The sequence below is a fragment of the Chanodichthys erythropterus genome, chromosome 9 (genome assembly GCF_024489055.1).
Source record: "Chanodichthys erythropterus isolate Z2021 chromosome 9, ASM2448905v1, whole genome shotgun sequence".
NCBI classification, from domain to species: Eukaryota; Metazoa; Chordata; class Actinopteri; order Cypriniformes; family Xenocyprididae; genus Chanodichthys; species Chanodichthys erythropterus.
In genome coordinates, this window is record NC_090229.1 from 26073680 (window position 1) to 26096230 (window position 22551).

The 22551-nt window shown below is 34.6% G+C and overlaps 1 protein-coding gene across 1 annotated transcript in view; it reads left to right on the forward strand.

Moving 5' to 3' along the window:
* Positions 1 to 22551, forward strand: part of lrrc75ba (leucine rich repeat containing 75Ba) — a 45609-nt gene that overhangs the window by 18340 nt on the left and 4718 nt on the right. The window contains exon 3 of the mRNA XM_067395154.1: positions 3039 to 3151. Coding sequence (XP_067251255.1) covers positions 3039 to 3151 — 113 coding nt within the window. The remainder of the gene's footprint in view (positions 1 to 3038; positions 3152 to 22551) is intronic.

The following is a 22551-nucleotide window of genomic DNA, read 5'->3' on the forward strand; positions in this document are numbered from 1 at the left end:
AGCAAAGCGTCAGTGTGCCTTAAGTCAGCCCAACAGCTATCCAGGATCTTTGAATCAGCACCACAGGGCATTCTCAGACTGATTTCCCTTTTCCTGCTAAAATCTTGATTTGTAAGCCACACCAGCTGCAGGGCACACCAGAATGTAGCAGTCTGAGGAAAACTAATGTCTGCTTGCTTATCTCATATTTTTGTCCATTAAAGATCGTCTATAATATTACGCAGATTTTTCTTGTTCTACTAATGATTAATATATTTGCAGAACCCTGAGGCTGCTGCTGGGTATAGGAGTAGATAAATTAATTTGATGGAGATCTTGCTGTGCTTCTGTCAGAGTCATAGGGTACATTCTCATCTAAAGACTCAGCAAGCTCAGTGTGATACTCGGTATAGACTATAGGACTGTAAGGAATCTGTCACTAGGAAACAGCACGCTTCAACCTGACCTGCTCTGCAAGTGACAGTGGCTGAATTTCAATGTATTAGAAAGATGATGCCAGAAAAAGGCTCTAAGTGTGGCAGACATTTAGGTGGGAATTATGCCCACTGATACCAAGTTACAACTAAAGGAATTATGCAAATCAGGTAATGATACAGAAACGGACAAAAAATTGTGCTGGACACCTTTGCATGATGCCACTTCGCAGGATACAATACTGTGAACGCCCATTTTAGCTACATAAGAAAAAGATAATTCTTTGATAAATCGTAATTATGACATAAGTGAAAATTATGACATAATAAGTCATAATTATTGGTTAAAATGTCAAAATTATGACATAAGTTATAATTATGAGATCAAAATCAATAGATAAGAAGTCAAAATTGACAAAAAGTAAAAATTAAGACAAAAATGTTACAATTTAGAGATACTAAGTTACAATTATGAGATAAAAAGTCAGAATAATGACAAAGTAGAAACAATGAGATACTAAGTCACAATTATTAGATGAAATTTCAAAATAAAGACAAAGTTATAATGAAACAAATAGTCCACATTATGACATACCATCATAATTGTAAGGTAAAAAGACGAAATTATGACATACCAAGTTATAATTATGAGATTAAGTCAAAATCAATAGATAAGAAGTCAAAATTGACAACAAGTAAAAAATTATGACAAAAATGTTGAAATTATGAGATACTAAGTCACAATTATGAGATAAAAAGTTGGAATAATGACAAAGGTGAAATTATGAGATACTAAGACACAATTATTATATGAAATTTCAAAGTAAAGACAGAGTTATTATGATGCAAAAAGTCCAAATTATGACATACCAAGCCATAATTGTGTGATTAAAAAGTCATAATTATGACATAAAAATTCGATGAGATAAGTCACAAAATAAACGAGAATATTATAAGACAGCACAGACAGAGACAGATTGACTTTCCAGAAAGGCTCATTTGTTTTTGATTATTTGAATTAATCATCTTGCCATTTTTTGTTTGTTTTTTGTTTGGTATTGTCTTTCACTAATCTGTATCTAAGGAATTAGTCTCTGAAGTCATAGTAATGACATAAAAATTCATAATTATGACTAAAAGACAAAATTATGATAAAAAATTGAAATGAGATACTGAAAAAGTCATAATAATTACATATAAAGTCAATTTTTTTTTTACTTTTCATTTACTTATGTCATAATTATGAGGAACCAAAGCATTATTATTTTTTTTTTTTTTAAGGAAAGAACCTTCCATACAATATACCATCCATACCATCATACTTTTAAAAAATGATCACTAAATTCCACAGGTGGAAATAAAACATTAATTGTTGCCAGATTAACTTTTGTAAATATGGTGTATATAATATGCATAAAACAATCTGCTTGAGCTGAAAACAATGACTGTACTTTTTTTTTTTTTTTTTTAAAAATCACATTTAGTGTCCACTTTAAGCTGGTTTGCAGTCTAAATATTACAGACTTAAATTGTCCAACTGTGAATTGAATTTGCACCTCAGATTTTTGCATTTTATGTTACAAAGAGGAAAAGTTAAGGGAATTGGTTTCACAAGGGTATTAAATGGCGTTGGTTTAACATCACACCTGTTCCAGCATAAATATTTGATGACATGATTTATTCCACCTCCTACAGTCAGTGCGTTCTTACCAGGTTTGCATCTCTAAATGTGAAACCATCACCTCGCTTGTGCCAGTGGGAGGTCCAGAGATTTCCATCTAAGCAGGGTGCAAGTTATTATTAGAAGGCAACACTGCAGTAAAATTCTGGCTGTATTGTGACATCAAAAACCACAGCAGCGATCTGCAGTAATACAGTTTGTACTTTTTAAATCTGGGGTTAACAAATTGTGTCATCTATGCGACCATGCTCTGGTCCTGTGTGATCATGGGTAAAGTTAATACAACAACCATACAGCTGCCGTTCAAACTTCAACAAGTTTTCAGATAACATTGTTTAGATGTGAATAAAAACTTTCTCTGAAATTAAAATCGACGAGTTTTCTAATTTAAGTTTAAAGGCAAAAAGTGTCACACATTCAGTGACAGCTCTCTTATGTTGAGAATACTTGTACAAGACAGCACAGACAGAGACAGACTGACCTGCCAAAAAAAAGCTAATTCGTTTAAAGATGATTTGAATTAATCATCTTGAATATTTTTGTTTGGTCTTGTCTTTCACTGATCTGTATCTGAGGAATTAGTCTGATTTGGCTGGTACACATTGAAAGTGTTTAAAGATTCAAAGCTTCAGACGGCCATCTTTGTAAAACGACAAGACAAAAAAAAATGACACAAAGCCGATCTGGATTATATATCAGGGGAGATTACTGTTTTAAGTCTTGAGAAGATTATTTTTCTGATGTATTTTGGTACAAATCTAAATTTAGATCTTAAAAAGTCCATCAAATAAAAAAAATAAAAAAAAGATTGCAATATGAAACTGCCCTGATCTGCTCCTTATGTAGTGAGTTATTTTGTTTACTTGCAGAAAATGAGAACTTCATGCTGCAGGCGACTCTTTTTTCATTCTTATTGTGCCTTTCTATTCATGTTATTTTTTCAGGACTTGGAGACGCTGAAGTCGACTGATAAAATCTGCAGACAGCTCATCTACCACCTGACCCCTCACTCCAAGTGGCTTAGAAAAAGTATGACACGGCGAAAGGCCCAGGCCTGGTGAGAAACTTTCCCTGTTTTACATGCCATCAAAACATCAGAATGTGCTGATATGGTGTTAATTATTTAATTCCATCTCTCATCATTAATGCTAAAACAGATATAGTATTTACTCCAGCTTATATTATTGTCAGGGGTTGAGTGACTGCAATGAAGTACACAACGATAAGGATATAACAGAAAACTCTTTAATACAACATAAATCTGAAAAACGCAGGAGATCTCAGGAATTAAGCCCGGGACACACCAAGCTGACAACCGGCTGTCAGGCAACGCCAGGCCGTTTTTAAGTTTTCCCAGTGTGTTCTGCACCGTTGGTTCTAGTCAACGCCTTTGGTTTTTTTTGATTCTACATGCTGAATCGACGTCAGGCGAGAGAGAACTCTGATTGGCTGTTCAGTTTAGTGAACGAGTCAAAGCGTGAGAATAATAGCAAAACAGTGAGCAAACAAGTCAAGGCAATACAGACAGAAGGCTTTTTTAATTTTACGTCATGTACCTGAGTGTTTCTGGGTGAATGTTTAAAGGGTTAGTTCACCCAAAAATGAAACTTATGTCATTAATGACTCACCCTCATGTCGTTCCATGAAGACCTCCGTTCATCTTCAGAACACAGTTTAAGATATTTTAGATTTAGTCCGAGAGCTTTCTGTCCCTCCATTGAAAATATATGTGTGGTAGATTGTCCATGTTCAGAAAGGTAATAAAAACATCATCAAAGTAGTCTATGTGACATAAGAGGGTTAGTTAGAAGTTTTTGAAGCATCGAAAATACATTTTGGTCCAAAAATAACAAAAACTACGACTTTATTCAGCATTGTCTTCTCTTCCGGAATCCTTTCCATTGAATTGATTCCATTGAATTAATTCCATTGAATCCCTTCATCTGTCGGCGTTGGTAATGCACTTTTATGTTGCCGTGGTTGTTTTTGGTGATTAGGACAGCCACAACATTCCTAATCGGCAAAAACAACAACGTAAAAGTGCATTACCAACGCTGACAGATAAAAGGATTCAATGGAATCAATTCAATGGAAAGGATTCCGGAAGAGAAGACAATGCTGAATAAAGTCGTAGTTTTTGTTATTTTTGGACCAAAATTTATTTTCGATGCTTCAAAAACTTCTAACTAACCCTCTTATGTCACATGGACTACTTTGATGATGTTTTTATTACCTTTCTGAACATGGACAGTATACCGTACATACATTTTCAACGGAGGGACAGAAAGCTCTCGGACTAAATCTAAAATATCTTAAACTGTGTTCTGAAGATGAACGGAGGTCTTACGGGTTTGGAACAACATGAGGGTGAGTCATTAATGACATAATTTTCATTTTTGGGTGAACTAACCCTTTAATATTAACGTGAGCCAATTAGAATATAGACGCACAGGAGCGGGAAAATAGAACAAAGGGAACAGGAAACAATGAGAAACAAACCAAAATAAGAACTAAATGTGACATCCCTCCCAGTTAGTTAGTTGTTAGTTGCCAAGGCAACATTTCTATTTATTTCAGTTAGTTGCCAAGGTAACAATTCATATTTATTTCTACATTAACTTTAAATTTAAGTATACATCTAATATTTATAGTTTGTTATTTCAGCTTTATTTCCATTCACAACAATTTTATTCATAATAAAATGATTTTGATAGTTTAATAGTTTCAGTTTTAGATAACACTGGTCCACATCAGTTTTCCATTTCCTTCCCTTTTAAGACCTTGGAAATCTTCTGAAATTAGCATAAACTTCAGATCTGTTCCATGAGTTATTGAACAGAAATCTGGTAGCAGTTTCAGACTGTGTGATTATAGATGAGTGTAACAAATTAGAGCTTGTTTGGCCTGCCACCACTGGCCCATTAATCTCAGCCCCCCTTCATCTCTGATATTGATTAGTAGAGTCTTTTTAACAGCACTGCTGCTGGATCTGGGAAGTGCTGTCTGAAGAGAGAGCCATAAACCTTTGTGACTTGGGTGTGTAATACTTCCGAACCTTAGTTATCTAACATAAATCTGTTCACTTCACCTGATTAATTAAATTAATTAGAGCAACCAGTTTGCAGTGTGTTATACAAGCACCAGTCAATGGTTGCAGAATATATTTTGCATATTTGTGTGCTTGTTGAAAAGTGAATAAATGTATGTGTACCACCCACATGGCCATTACGTGCACCCTGAATCCATTGCCTCTGCTCAATACAGTTTTTCCACATACTGAATTAACCATGCTGCCCTGCTCCATTACCTTTAGGCTCTCAGGGGAGGATAAAGCAAAAAGTGGATGAGAGAGAGAAAGAGAGAGATAGAGAGAGGGGTATTTTCACACGAATACATACTCGTGTATCATGCAGGGTCGCTAACCATAAGCAACTGTAACTGTACTGGTAATTTTGAAACAAGGTCTTATCCCTTATAAAAAAATAAATAATGTGAGTTCCAGTGGTTCAGTGATGCTATCAAATGGTTCAATGTAACAAATATTTGACTTTATCAATATTTTTTTGTCCAGTAATATAAGACATTATAAAAATACTGTGAAATATTTAAAAATCCTTAAAACAAGATCAATTTACTTGAGAAGAAAAATTGCATGCTATATTAAGACTTGATTTGAAGTTAAAAATTTGAAGTTTTTTAAAATTAAGTTTATTTTTCTTATACCAAGAAAAAAAAAAATCTAAGAAAAAGGCAAACTGTTTTCTTTTTTGTTTGTTTGTTTTAGTTAAAAAAGACATAATGTATATTATATTATATTATATTATATTATATTATATTATATTATATTATATTATATTATATTATATTATATTATATTATATTATATTATATTATATTATATTATATTATATTATATTATATTATTAAAAATAAGTCTCTGAAAAAGTATTATCTTTCACAATTATACTTTTCATGCAAATGTATCTTTTTTTTTTTTTTTACCTGGAAAAACTGATACTTGTTTAGAGTTTTTACAGTGTAATACCAGGTACTTTTATATATAAGTGTACAATGGTACTCCATGATTAATATATGCATGTGTAATATTATTTACATGGAACTCCAAGCTACTTCAAAGAATACCATGGTACATGTTAAAAAACATGCTATTATGGTCATATATGTCCAAAAACAAGGTATTATATCACCATGGTTCTTTTGGTGTGTGTGTGTGTGTGTGTGTGTGTGTGTGTGTGTGTGTGTGTGTGTGTGTGTGTGTGTGTGTGTGTGTGTGTGTGTGTGTGTGCGCGCGTTGTTGTGATTTGAGGACACACATTTGTATAATTGCATGGGTATTACACTGGTATTATGACATTTCATGAGTCCTCGTATTTAAAATAGATTTAAAGACATACTAAACAATGCTTTATTAAAAATGTAAAAATGCAGAATGTTTTCTGTGATGGGTAGGTTTAGGAGTAGGGGTATAGAATGTACAGTTTGTACAGTATAAAAACCATTGGAATGTCCTCACTAAGATAGCAAAACAAATCTGTGTGTGTGTGTGTGTGTGTGTGTGTGTGTGTGTGTGTGTGTGTGTGTGTGTGTGTTCATCTAATTTGGCTTTATTGGCAGTGGTGCCAACCTTCTGTGTGATGAAAGATTCTGACAAGATTGGTCTGCAGTTTGTGTATGTGTGTGTGTGTGTGTGTGTGTGTGTGTGTGTGTGTGTGTGTGTGTGTGTGTGTGTGTGTGTGTGTGTGTGCACGCATGTGTGTGTTTTTGTGACATATCAGGACACAAATTTGTATAATGACATGGGTATGACATGGGTATTACAAGAAGAGGTGACTTATGAGGACATTACCCCATGTCCCCACTTTTCAAAAGGCTTTTAAATCATACAGAATGAGTTTTTGTGAGAAAGTAAAAATGTGCACAGTTTCCTTTGATGGGTAGGTTTAGGGGTAGGAGTAGTGTAGGGGGATAGAAAATACAGTTTGTACAGTATAAAAATCATTACGCCTATGGAATGTCCCCACAATTCACAAAAACTAATGTGTGTGTGTGTGTGTGTGTGTGTTCAGGAACTCTGTTTTGGAGGATCTGTTATACTCTCCATAGAGCTTTGTGTTCATATCAATCTGACAAACAGAGAGTCCGCAGGTCGTTGCTGCTCTACACTACAGAAACCAGGCACAGACTGAGGAACATGCTTTTCAAAAGAGTGAAATTAAGAAAATTGTATGGCCTTAGAGCAAAGGACTAGACATAATGACAAAAAAGAATTTCTCAAACGATATCTTTCTCTTTTTTCCAGTGCGATACCTAAAAATAAATATAAAACCAGATGCATTTACTTAAGAAGCAAAATTGTATATGATATTAAGACATCTCTGACTGTTTTCAGAGAATATTTATTGAGTTATTATATAGGTTACATCATATGTGTGCCTCCTCATCCACTATTTTTCATTTCACGATTGCATGCTGGTCCTATTAGGTGCCATACCACTGTAATCCAGCTCCATTTACATGGAAATGAAAAACGAAATGAGAAAGAGCGTTGGCTATATTTGAATTGACAGATTTATATGTGTCTGTTCACTTTTGATGGATCTGCATTAGTTTGCTCTTCTCTTCTAGAGACATCCTCAGACTTTCATTGGGGTTTAACTTGTGTGGATGGAGACTGAAGATAATGTAATTATACAGTGGGGAAATGATTAATGTAATATCAGGGTGTTGCATGATAGGAAAAATGGAGCAAAACTGTCTGATTATGCAAAACGGATGGAGGGAGGAAGAGAGAGATCCAAGTGGCGATGAAAGAAGCAGGATTTCATGTTGTGCCGGTTCTTTTGTGTGTGGTTTCTTGCAGCTTGATCAAGAGTGTAAGACAGGTATAATGGTGAATCTGCATGAGAGACGACCATCATTCTATTAGCTCATATCTTTGATTGGCAGTGTAAAGCGACTATTGATGACAACTATGTGGACTGTCTGATTTTACCAGACCGACACATGCATGATCAGACATACACAAACGCAATCTGTTGGTCGGCATAATGTATTATTTTTGCTTTCACATGTATTAGAGATGCACATTTAATTCTACTACCCTTGCATCAACATTTTATACTTGCAATGTGTTTTTGCAATGGCTGATGATTGTAATTGATCACAGACATTGATGCATGAATACAGTGACGGATCTGAGGTATTTAAATTACCTACTCTACCATTCAAAAGTTTGAGGTTTTGAAGTTTGATGTTCTTTAATTTTTTTAGCTTTTTAATTTATACTCTTATGCTCACCAAGGCTGCATTTATTTGATCAAAAATACAGAGAAAACAGTCATTTTGTGAAATATCATTACAATCAGTGTCACATGATCCTTCAGAAATCATTCTATGAATGTGTTTTCCAAAATTTCTCATCCATGTTACTTCCATCTTACTGTGGATTTGTAAAATGAAATAAAAGCTCACTAAAATGATACCGAAAGGCCAAACATAATAAAGTTTTCATGCTATTCTTCTCGCCATCCCATGTATGGTCTAAAACTCAACTGTTGTCATGTTTTGCAAAAGGACAGCAATTGCAAAGAAATTTTCGGTGACCTTTGCAGTAATGTAATTTGAAGATTGTACAAAGTAGCATGTATCTTTAGCAACACTTTGAAAGTGAATAGCCAACCTAATCTCACGGCAATTCTTACGCATTTTACGAGGTGGCTAGTTCGTACAATTTTTCAAAAGTGTCACCAGTAAGAACCACCCCTAACCCCTAACTGGTATAAACTTAAATATCTATTGGTACAATATGTGTCACATGACTAAACATGCATCATAGTTTTCAAATACCTCCGTTTTCACAGTCCACACTACAACACGAAAATGCCATTTTAAAATTTTCAATACTTAAAGTCCCTGTGAACCGGAAGTTGCAAACGTCTTTTCTCCAGTATTGTGACGTATTTCCAAGTGAAACAGAATATTGAATAGACGGCAGGGTTTTACTTTAGCGCTCCTCCTCTCCATCTCTCGCTCATAGCAGACTAATGGTTGCAGAAGAGTGGTTTACGCGTTTTCAACCCAAGCCGTCAAACTGTCATCAGAGAAGGAACACTATTCCAGACCGGAAGTAACTTTTCAGATTTTGATTAAAGATTACTGCGACAAACAATTAAATTCTGTGTTTTAACTTGCACGGATTAATTGTTCACCACAAGACTAATAATATGCACTAACAAAGTAAATAGGGTCAATTTTGATTTCATGCCGACTTTAAGAGAGCGTCTTCAAAAAGCTCACTTTTCAGAGAAAAAGGCTTTAAATGTTTGTAGACGTATAGTCTTTTATAGACTTAAGGCAGAAGGTCTGGACTCTATTGCAGCATTCATTGGCCAAAGACCGCCCAAGAGGACATTTGACTGACATGTAATGTATCCAATTAAAATTCGTTTGGTTCCGCGTCATGTTTAGGGGCGTGAAAATGTAAAGTTGATGTCCCTACAATAACAGACCGATAATATTATTAATTCGAGAACATTGTGCAAGTTTACTGCAACAATGGAGCAGCGAACTTCACATACTTTTGAAAATATAGTATTTAGTTGATCCTGATAAGCGTTCATTGTCACAGTTGGCGTCACACAATGGCGTTCTTATTCCACAAGCTGGTTTAGCGTCACAGCATTTGTTTCCAAGTGGACCGTTAAAGAACGTGACACAAATCTCCTACACATCCTGTAGAATTCAAGTGAAGTGTTTCCAGATAAGTGTGCCTTATGCTTCAGACATTCAGCCAACGGTCCGTGGACATGGTGTCTGAGGCTGAGACTAGTAGACGTACAGTCTAAGAGAGCAAACCAGCAAAACTAGAACGTTTCCATAATCAACCATAATCAACATAATCAACAAGTCATAGACACCATGAAACAAGAGAATAAGAGATGGCATGAAACTTGTGAGCTCATGAATATTAATTATGCGACTTGACATTCACCAAGTGGTCCTACCTGATTTATAATTAGGGACTAGCATAATAACAGATTGCGGCTTACTGACTGTGTGTTCGTTTATTGATGTAACCATTTGGCAGGGTCGTGAAATTGCCAGTTTATGCGGCAAGGCTACATTTTCTTTCTTTGCACAGTAGCCAAGCAAAATTAAACTCCTAATATATATAACAATTGTTTCCCAAAACTTTCAAGCTATAAACTTAATGTGGATTGCATAGTCTAGATAATCTGGTTTTGGAAGAATTAGATAAGCAATGTTTGAGTTCCTGTTGCAATGTCTGGTTTTGATTACGAATTGGCAAATATAAGCAGTTTATGAAGCTCTAGTGGAGACACATGCAAGATTACTAGGGTTTATTTCTCAGCGGTAAATCTGAGATCCCAGAGATTTTAAAGATTCGTTTACACAAACCAATTCTGTCATCAGTTATTCACAGATTCATATTTGTGATTCTAATTTCAGCGATTGGTCATTCTCTTCTCAAATGGCATGTAATTGGCAGTTTCTCTACTTCTGTGTTGTATACCTGTGCTCAGTTAAGGCCATGATGTGTTAGTGTTATTTGCAGGCCTTCATAGAAAGACAGACCAGCATCTGCTCCTGGAGGCGGGTGTGAGTCTGAATCTCACGCTGATCAAAGGTGTGAAAGCATCCACTCAGGTAGAAAACAGCTATTGCCATGCCAACGGAGGTGGGAGGCCTGTCTTTGTAGCACTTGTCTTCCTTTTCTCTGTCACTCATTCTGCTTGGTTGGTTTTTAGCTTTCAGTATCCTCTGCATCATCTCTCACCTCACAAAGCTGTTCAGACCCATTCAGGGATGAAGAACAGGCCCCTGAAAACAGGCTTTACTACTTGTGTCTGGGTTTTGCTAAATAATCACACTCACAATCATGTTTGCTTTGTGATGGAAACTTTTGATATCTTTTGACCACCAGCATAGTCAGACAAACACATACACACGCCAGGGAGAGATATAATATGTTGAGAAAGTTATCTGTTAGTGTATCCACTCTCCCCTAGTGCCAGTTTCTTGACTATAAATTGGTGGGGACAAAAACTCACTGTAAATGATGTCCATAATACATACATTTGGGGATGGTGAATTTTTGAATGCTTTTGAAAGAAGTCTTTTTTATTTATTTATTTATTTATTTTTGCTCACCAAGGCTGTATTTATTTGATCCAAAAATATAGTAAAAACATTTCTTTTTTAAATATTGTTACATTTTATTGTTACAACTGTTTTTCTATTGTAATATATTTTAAAATGTAATTTCTGTGATGGCATCATTACTCCTTTCTTCAGTGTCACATGATCCTTCAGAAATCATTGTAATATGCTGATTTGATGCTCAAGAAACATTTATTATTATTTTCAATATTCAAAGTTCTTTTTTTTCTTCTGAAAGTTCAAAAGAACAGCATTTATTTGATGTAGAAATCTTTTGAAACATTATGTCTTTACTGTCACTTTTGATCAATTTAATGCATCCTTGCTGATTAAAAGTATTAATTTACTTTTTATTCATTTAATTTACTTGCTGACTCCAAGCTTTTTTGAAGTGCAAAAGTAATTTATTGACAGATGCTCTTTACACTAAGTTCAAATAGATATAAATGCAATTTACACTAAGCACCTTAGTCTATTGTAGTACATTATAAAACAGTATGCAATAATAACAACAACATATTCAGTGTATGTTATTATCAGTGTTGGGGAAAGTTACTTTTAAAGGTGCCCTAGATTCAAAAATTAAATTTACCTTGGCATAGTTAAATAACAAGAGTTCAGTACATGGAAATGACATACAGTGAGTCTCGAACTGAAGAACAGGCGAATCTCAACATAACACCGACTGTTACGTAACAGTCAACAATATTTGCATGCCAGCCCATGTTCCCAACATTATGAAAGGCACTAGACAAGGGCAGAACGTCTGGATGTGCACAGCTGAATTAACAGACTAGGTAAGCAAGCAAGAACAATAGTGAAAAATGGCAGATGGAGCAATAATAACTGACATGATCCATGATAACATGATATTTTTAGTGATATTTGTAAATTGTCTTTCTAAATGTTTTGTTAGCATGTTGCTGTTACTGTTAAATGTGGTTAAAGTTACCATCGTTTATTACTGTATTCACGGAGACAAGACTGTCGCTATTTTCATTTTTAAAAACTTGCAGTCTGTATAATTCATAAACACAACTTCATTCTTTATAAATCTCTCCAACAGTGTAGCATTAGCCGTTAGCCATGGAGCACCGTCAAACTAATTCAGAATCAATGTAAACATCAAAATAAACACTGTACTTACGCGATTAGACATGCTGCATGACGAACACTTTGTAAAGATCCATTTTGAGGGTTATATTAGCCGTTTGAACTTTTTCTATGTTGTTCAAGGCAAGCGTGAGCTCTTGGGGCGTGGAGCACCAGAATTAAAGGGCCACACCCTAAATCGTCTCATTTCTAATTATGCCCCAAAATAGGCAGTTAAAAAAATGAATTAAAAAAAATCTATGGGGTATTTTGAGCTGAAACTTCACAGACACATTCAGGGGACACCTTAGACTTATATTACATCTTTTAAAAAGAAGTTCTAGGGCACCTTTAAAAGTAATGCGCTACAATTTTGTGTAATTGCGTTAGTTATTTTTTATGGAAAGTAATGCATTACATTACTTTTGCGTTACTTTTTCTCACCTGTGCTGGGCTTGCTTATTTGTTTTTTTTGTTTTTAAAAGTTTTAAAAAAAAGTTTTTGTTGTTTTGTTTTGGCAAATGTTAAGGCCCTTTCACACCAAAACTGAAATTAATAAGCTGAAGGAAATGCATGTTTACGCCTGTACAGTAGAGGGCGCAGCTCAATCAAACCTTTCAGCTGTGCTGCCATTCTGGATTAAAGAAGAATAGGACACAAGAGAAGGAAGTTCAACGCTATTATTTCTTAATAGAAATAATATTATTAAATCTAATCTAAAGTAATTCTTGCTTATTCGTATGGTTGAATTAGATCATTGAAGGTCAGCAGGAAAGACATTGGTTAATAAAGTGAGATTAAATACATAAAGTATATTTATGTAATTTAATATAGTTAATTATCACAGGTTTGCATAAAAAAGTCACTGTTTTTATTAATTTTGAGGAAGACTGAATGTTTTCATGCAAGTATGATGAGTAAATGCATGCCATGTCCACATTTAGTCTAGAACTACAATAACCATCATGTTCACACACAGCGCACACAACACCTCTGCACTTACTCTTATTTCTCTCGACAGGAGAGCTGTCAGTCAATAAATGTGAACAAAATACTTGCGTTACCTATTTGAAAAAGTAACTTAGATATTTTGTTGTACATTGAAAAAGTATGCATAACTTTACTAGTTACTTGAAAAAAAAGTCATCTGATTACGTAACAAGTTACTTGTAATTTGTTAAGGCGATGATACACTAGGATACTTTATGAGCAATATCGGCAGGCAACTTTGCCAAACGATATTGCTTGGGCACTTTCCCATTGAGAATGAGTATCAAATTTCTATCTGGATACTTTACATCAAAATTTGTTGCCCATTCTCAATCGGAAAGTGCCCAAGCAATATTGCTCGGCAACATTGCTCAAAAAGTTGCCCACACTGTAAAAAAAATTCCAGTAAAATTTACGGCAAAAAACTTTACCGTAAAAAATACAGTAGCAACGTAAAAAAACAAACAAAAAAAAACAGTTAAATTTAAGGTTAAATAACATATTCCATTAACTGATATGGTGTTAATTTACCAACCTAATGAAGTACTAATATCTGTTTTGTACCTTTGTAATACACCGACAACCACAAAATACAGTGGTGATAAGAGTCACATGATGAATCAAAGTTCATCACAAGCAGATTTTCCACAAGCTGAGAAGGACAACACTAACATATAGAAGGTGCACACAGTGTCATTCACACACACACTAAACACCATCATGGTAACATGCATGAAATTTAAAAAATACAATAAACATTAATTTAACAACATTAGATGTAACATAAAACCCTAATGTACATAACTGATTAGAAAAAAAATGAGAAAAACTAAGAAGAAACAGAGTTACTTCAACAAAAATATATCAAATGTGAAGTGTCACGCAGGGAATTGTGGGAATGTCAATGTACGTTTTTTCACTGTAAATTTTACAATGAATTGTTATTTTTTAATTCCAAAAACTGTGAATTTAATGGTATTTTACCGTAAAATTACATTAACCCTTAAATGCATGACTGTTTCGCCAATCATTCTTACATATTCGGGTTGTTATCGACCCGGAACAATATCTAACATGGAAGGATCTCTACCTGTCGTGATAATATAAAACTCCTCTGATATTAGAGAAACAATTACAGAACAATAAAATAAATCGTATTTTGTTACCTTTTGGAACTTGAAAGGGCTCAGTTTGTGCAGATGTTTTATGCCATCACCACTGTCCTCGTCAGAGCTCATTTCCCAGTAAATTCAGCAAATAATGGGCTAGTTTTATGTTTGAGGTTATGAAATTAGCCCATTCGCGATCTCAAACGTATTCTCAAAACTATATAATTTTCAAAATCTTTAAAATCAATATTTCTATCGCTAACAGCTTCACCAGATCCATCCAGTAACAGTTACAGTCATATTTGATTGCGTTCAGTACTTGTTTTGCAGTAAATTGCTGAGCCATTTCATGTTTTTCTCATTATTTAGTTTTCTGTCTGAATGAGTCGTCACTTCAGCATTGTGTATCAGACATTGCCACCTTGTGGAATAAAGGTGAATCGCACTTATTCCATCATCTAAGATTAAATTATTGTTGTGCATAAAAATATATTTACACTCATACACACCTCGGGTCGTTTGTGACCCTATACAATTTTTACAAAAAATGAATATAAAAATAGGCATTATTTTATAATTTTATGATTTTTTTCTTGTTATATTCTTTATAATGAATTGATTGAGGAATACCAAGAAGGTTGATGTCTAACTTTAAAAAATGAACGAGGAGGAGGGTAGTGAATGACGTCCCAGGTCACTAAAGACCCGAGGTATGCATTTAAGGGTTAAATGTACCGTTAGATCTATTACAGTTATTCACCGTATATAGTATGGAAACTTTCTGTAAACCAACTGACAGTTTTTCACCGCAGCATTTTTACAGTCTTTTACTGTTAAAATCACGGTCATTTTTTACAGTGCAGTGTATCATCACCCCCATCACTGGTTATTATATTAATTAAAATCATAAATATATGCTGCCCTATTGGGATATTTTCCCTGTCCCTAAAGCCCTCTCCTACACCTACCCCTATTAAACACTTTATTCACACACATTTAATACCCGTTAGACACTTTATTTCCACTTTTTTACAAATATTTTCTTCATTTTTATTTTAAAAAAAGTCTACGAGCTGATATGCAATGGGAAAAGGGAGAAGAAAGAGTTTGGAAAAAGCGGATTTGAACGCAGGTCGAACTCTCCATGCCACTGATCCTTTTATTACAGAGATTTCTTTGTCTGGCTCAATCAGACACTGGTGGGCAGAGTTTGTGTAAATAGCCTCTGCCAACAAGGTGGGCTATTTGCACTTGGTGTAAGTAAACACTAAATAATTAATTATTTTAAACCACTTACAAATATAATTTATATTTAATGTAAATACATTCATAAAGCAAGTTTGTGTGTTTTTGTATATTTTTGTGCCAGAAGGGCTCTTTTTTATATATAGAACATTTCAACGTGTACAGATCTTTGGGACTGATGTAATATACTCCATTTATCAAGCTGACAGAAGGATTTTTTACTCTGATTTAAATTTGCCTTTTTAACACAGAATTTCATGGGAATGTAAAGAGTCATGTTTGGTGACAACTACCCACAAAACTCACTAAAGTTGAAAGGGTCTTAATGCTAGCTTCTTGTCATGCTCGACTGCCATACAACTGTGTAGGTCTTTTCACTCTCAAAGCAGAACAATTTCTAGAAAAAAAACAGCTTGACTCCTGATACATATGCCTTTCCATAAAGCCAAACATGTTTTAGAGATGCAATCAGTCAGTTTGAAGCAGTTAGTTGGTTCTTGTGCCTCTGATTAGCATTTTAGACGTGACTTCCCTTATTCCTTTGTTCATTTAGACAGATCACTAAATGAGAAATTCATATTTAAGGTAGGATTCTGCAGTAATGCAAGAATACATTTTTGTGTTCAGTGTTCAGATTTGCATATTTGCTTTTTAATGAACAATCTGTTCATTTTTAGAAGATACTAAGCTATGCCGCTTGCTTCTTTTCAAACATTTGTGAACAAAATCAGATTTAAGTGACTTGATTTCATACCTTAAATTAAGCAATTTAGAATGTGAGAATGAGAAGAGCCTGATTGTGTAGTATGCCTGAAGAAAGGATTTGTACTTTCCCCAGTAAATTCTCATTGCCACAGGTGTCAAAATAATAAAACATCAAAGGAGATATGGAAATATCATTCCTTTTTTACCCCTGTAATTGTTATATAGTTAGTAGGGCTATCAGTTTAATGTAATAAATAATGCAACGTATGTATATGTAAAATAAGACAATTTTTGTAATGTCTATTCAATGATTTAGTCATCTGCCAAAATAATATAATACCTTTTGAGGCCATTCGTTTTGGTGGTTTCTTGGCAAATATTGATATATGTGATGTCATGTTCAATTTGATACATTTTTAAATCAACTGGCAGTAAAAATGTATTATTGGATTATGGTGTGGTAGTCCAGCAGTGTTTTCAGTGAAAGAGAAACAGAGAAGAGGAGCAATGTAGCTTTAGGCCAGAATTAATAATGGAGGTATTTTGCATCATTGATGACTCTGCAAAAACAAAATGGAGTGAGGCTTGAATCAGACACGTCAGGGAAGACTAGAGGGGGAAAATGAGGTCAGAGGAGGAAATCTTTTCAGCTCTGTATGGCCAAAATATTGTCTTCTACATGTCACATAATCTCACATACTTCCATAGACTGGAAATGTGCTGCGAAGGGAATACACATTGGCACCGTCTGAGTGCAGAATGCTTAGTCTCTGTGAATGTACGAAAGCTGACAGTAAGGAAAATGAATGTCACTCATAGCTGCTGGTTGCCAAGGAACGTGAAGTGAGCCCGAAGTGACTGTAATTCAAACTGGCACCAGGTCGCGAGAAAAATAAACACATAAATAACACATTAAAATTACTTATATTCTTTTACCCATCCTGCAGTGGCACAGACGGCACATTTGGGTTTCAGTTTATGTTTCATAAGCTGGAAGTCACAACATACAGTATGTACATATATACACAGTACATCACTCAATGCAAAAATAATAATTTAAAAATGTATACAAAGCTCTTAATCAGCATTTTTTCCTTGTTTTCCAGAAAAATTTGACAAAAATATTGTAAAAATCTATCTAATAGGGCTGTGCGATATGGACAAAAAAAACAAAAACATCAATCAATATTGCGATTTCGATTTTAATCATGATTTTGACACACACAGACACGCTTTACATTCATAAATGCATTCATTGTGAATTTGAAGCATATTTCCGAAGGAAACCAATTAGAGCTTTATCAAAAAGCTGTAACATGTCTCTAGTACAGACATATGGCAAAACAAATATTAATGTCGGTAACCAAACCATCAAAACAATTAAAAAAAACAACAACGCAGACTTAAGTCCCTCAAATAACTAAAATTAGAATAATGCTAAACACACTTTGGTTAATTCATACTGGAAGCCAGAGGGCGCCCTTGAGAAAAGAAAAAAAAAAAACATATACCTCAGAGAAGTAATATAATAAATCCCTAATGTATGGACGGTACTGTACACTGTATGCACTGTAGCTGAAACAAAAGAAGGTCAAATGCTTTGACTGATTAAACATGAAGACAATAAACACACGGCTGCATCAATATATGTGTTTGAGTTCTTCAAGCCTTCTTGGGTATTTTCATAATAATAAAATATATGTGCAGTGCTAAATGACATAGCCTTTATCACTGTATAGAATACTGTACTATAAAATAATATATTTTCTGTGATACATTCTGTGATAAGAAGCCACATCAGATCACAAAAGGAAATTTCAAACCGTCGACTGACGATATGAAATGATAATTACAAGCATCTTGCAGTGCTTTCAGAGATTGAGCAGAATTTACTTCTGACCACAGAGCCGTTCTGTGCATCAATTAATAATCAGTGGAAAAAAATCACAGCCTTTGCGATTTCATAATCGCTCTAAGCCACAGAAGGCCCAGCGAATGACTGATCCTGTGCCTGTAGATAGGTGAAACACCGCCTCCGCAGAAGTAATCAATGCCTCCATCATTGCAATGTTAGCCCCACCCACTGGTGTGTTAGTGAGATGAGGAGAGAATAGCGATACAACAGGACAAAAATAACATTTCCTTTCAAAGGATCCTTATGCTAGGAATATGGTTATTTATTTTCATCAACTTTTATTTTATTCAATTATATAAAGAAAGCGATCAATGAAATTTTCCCTTTGCAATCGCTGGAGCTGTCAATCAAACAGTGCGAGTTTATCAGTGACTGAGTTCTGGACACGCACCAAAACTCTGATTTTATTCAACGAATCTCTTAGTTATATCGCGTTTACACCGATAGTTGCGACGTAAGCATTCTTTAGTGTGCAGAAATTGAGTTGCAATGACGAGATCACTGCTTTCATGCACTCAACAACATTTCTGTGATCAGCTGTTCATCACTGCAACCTTTCATGCCATGATCTAAGTATAATGCCATAGATCTATAAATATAATGCTGCACTTTTCATGATTAGTTAGCCTTGAGAGCTGTAAAACGTGCTAAAAAGAGAGAGTAATACTTAGCTATTTCAAATTGAAAGATGTTAGCCAATCACAGCAGTGGGCGTTTACACTGAATTCTCACAACAGACAAAAAATGCCTTTTATTTCTAAATTTTGACAATTTTTGTTGTAAAAAGCATACTAACATTATAAGTGTACCCCAAGAAACATTATAAAACAACGCAGTTCATGACCTCTTTAAATGTTTTACTGCACAACTCGATAAAATTAGCATTTTTTTTTTCCAAATGGCAAAATTGGTTGTTTTTAATAACCAATTTGTCCTTATCTTTAAATAATTCACATCCGAAGCAAGTTTGGCAGGTCAGACTAATCGTATTTTCTCTCAATAGCACCTCCCTAGCTGACTTTTTATCTAAATTGATCCCTAAAGCATCTTCAAAGAACTTCTTCAGCATTTAATCAAAGCATGCTGTCTTTTCATGGGCCAACCTATTGCTATTTAATCACAGAGATCCCTCAAATGTCACTGTTTAAAGGCAGAGCAGATCAGATTGTGAGTTAGCAGAAATGAGGCAGCAAGCTTAAAAGAGCCACTGTATGTCAAAATAAAGCCTTTGGACATTCGTATACAGCATAAACCCCAGGGGTTTGGACCTGGAGTTATATTTGGAAAATAAATTGAATTTGGGACCAAACACAGAAGAGCGATGCCACCTGCTACCAGTGACGGGAAAATAGAGAACGACTGTCAGTGGGATTTCATGAAGAGATATCAGCCTTTGAGAGGATTGTAATAAGGCATTTGCATCTGAGTGTGGGTGTGTGTGTTTCCTTGGCAAATGAATATTCTTTTGATCTCTGTCCTGCGGTTTGTGTGGCAGTGTGTGTTGCAGGACTCACCATATTTCCATTTCAAACTGTGCATTGTTACCATGTGGCCCAAATCATGAAGAATTTATCATGTACATCTGTGGAGCTGAGTGATTTTCTGTGCGTGTCTGCATGTGTTTGTATTTTATTGATCCTGTTAATGGAACCAGGTCAAAATGAAGCTCACAGACTGGCACGGATATGGTAATGATAATGGTTCTGTATAGAGGACTGTGGAAGAGTGGAGGGGAGGTAGTGCTGATTTGAAAGGAGTTTTTCCCTAACATTCACTTTATTTTTTTAAAGATTATGCGTTTCATTTTCTTACGTGTCAGCAGATAGAATTCACTTGGTTTTAAAAGAAGTATACTTTAGCATGACTTGGTATATATGGTAATAATACACTTTTAAAAGATTATACTTAAAGGTTTAGTTCACCCAAAAATTAAAATTCTGTCATGAATTACTCCCCCTCATGTCGTTCCACACCTGTAAGACCTTCATTCATCTTCGGAAAACAAATTACAATATTTTTGATAAAATCCGATGACTCGGTGAGGCCTGCATCGCCAGCAATAACACTCCATTTTTCAGTGCTCATAAAGCTACTGAAAACATTTCATGTGACTACAGTGGTTCCACCTTAATATTATAAAGTGACGAGAATTTTTGAAACACTGTTTCATGAAGCTTCGAAGCTTTACGTATCTTTTGTTTCGAATTAGTGATTCAGAGTGCCAAAATCCCATGATTTCAGTAAACGGGGCTTTGTTACGTCATAAGTGTTTCACGCGATGGCAGTTTGATATGCGCTCCGAACCACTGATTTAAAACAAAAGTAAAGCTTCATGAAGCAGTGTTTTGAAATCGCCCATCACTAGATATTGTTGAGTAAAGTCGCTATTTTATTGTTTTTGACGCACAAAAGTATTCCCGTCGCTTTATAATATTAAGGTTGAAGTTGAACCACTGTAGTCACGTGAACTGTTTTAAATATGTCTTTAGTAGCTTTCTGAGTATTGAAAAAGAGAGTGTTATTGCTGGCGATGCAGGCCTTACTGAGCCATCAGATTTCATCAAAAATATCTTAATTTGTGTTCCAAAGATGAACGAAGGTCTTACAGGTTTGGAAAGACATGAGGGTGAGTAATTAATGACATAATCAAAATTTTGGGGTGAATTAACCCTTTAAGTGTGAAATTAATGTAATATTTTCAGACATAATTGCATGTTATTAACAATTAAATGAAAAGGTATTATAATGCAACTAGCTAAACTTGAGGATTTTTTACCCACTTAAGTAGGATATAGTACATCTTCATATGTAATTTTATAATTCAGCTGTTTCTGAAATATGGTTAATGTACTGTAAAATGTACAGACAAATACAAATATAATGGTAAACTAAAATATACTTTAATCCCATTTATATTGAAACTTATTTGTATATTTCGAATTTCACATTTGTAATTTAATACATTTAAAACATATTAACTTTAAATGTAATATCAAATAACACACTAGCGTGACAGTGACAGTCAGCATCAAAATAACTACTTTAAAGCAAAAAAGATTAAAACATAATAATTAAAAATGCACTTTAAAGTAAAACTTTTAATTTGACATTATTACAAAGTTGACTTTTAAAAGTGTACTTAAATGTGTGAAGAAACTTCCTGAATATGTACTCTATACTCTATCTGAATATTTTATTATCGGCAAGTAGTTTTTTAGAAACATAGTACACTACAAGTACAATTAAGTGCACTTCCTTTTCACAAATGAATGGCTTATATTTGACTTGGCAAAGACTGGGAAAGGAGAAAGTATTTTAACATTGAATTACACCTTCTAAGAAACATTCCTATCTCTTTTTTAAATAATTTCTGTTATAATTCTAAAATATTTTTATTCTTTTCCAATCAAAAGAGCAAGTTTTGACTTGTCTAATCTTCAAGTTCAGTTGAATGTTGTACTATGTTTGAACTAAATATGAATTTCTTAGCTGTACGCTGTACAACTATACACTGAAACATTCTGAGAGTGTAAAGATTTATTGTGGGTGAGGGAAAGGCACTGATGCCTGCAACCATCATCAAAAAAAAAAAAAAACTCATAACAGCAGCTTTCATCAGTGGCAGGGATCCAGTTTTCAGCACGGCTTGGCAGAACAATAGAACTCTGAATGTGAACCTTACTTCAGAAATTATTTGAAAAGAAAGATCTCTAAAAATACCTCCTCTTATAGACTGTATGTTTCTCCGGTACAATTTTGGCAGAAGAAAGAAGCTTCTCAAAAGAAATATATTTGCATGACTGAAGTGTCTAAGATATGTATAGCTTTGCCAAATAACCTCATATCAAAGAGCATTGTGGTAGAAGCATTATGGGCTGCATTTAAACCTACAGTACTATGAATGTACATCAGAGAAGTCTTTTCATGACTTTAGACCTTGCAACTGGCTAAATGCTCTGCAATAGACTCAAAAGAATGGGCAAGTCAAAGACTCATAACAAGCAATACATGCAAGAAAAGCTCTTAAAGCTCTTATCTGATCTCTGCAAAGGCCCTCGATGGCAGCTAATGAAGCTGGAGGATATGTGCACATAAAATATATATATATGACTAAGTCGCTGAACAAAGAATTGCAAAGGATAGTTTTCATTGAATAGATGTTTATCAGTATTGTTGCAATAAAGGTGACATTTACATACA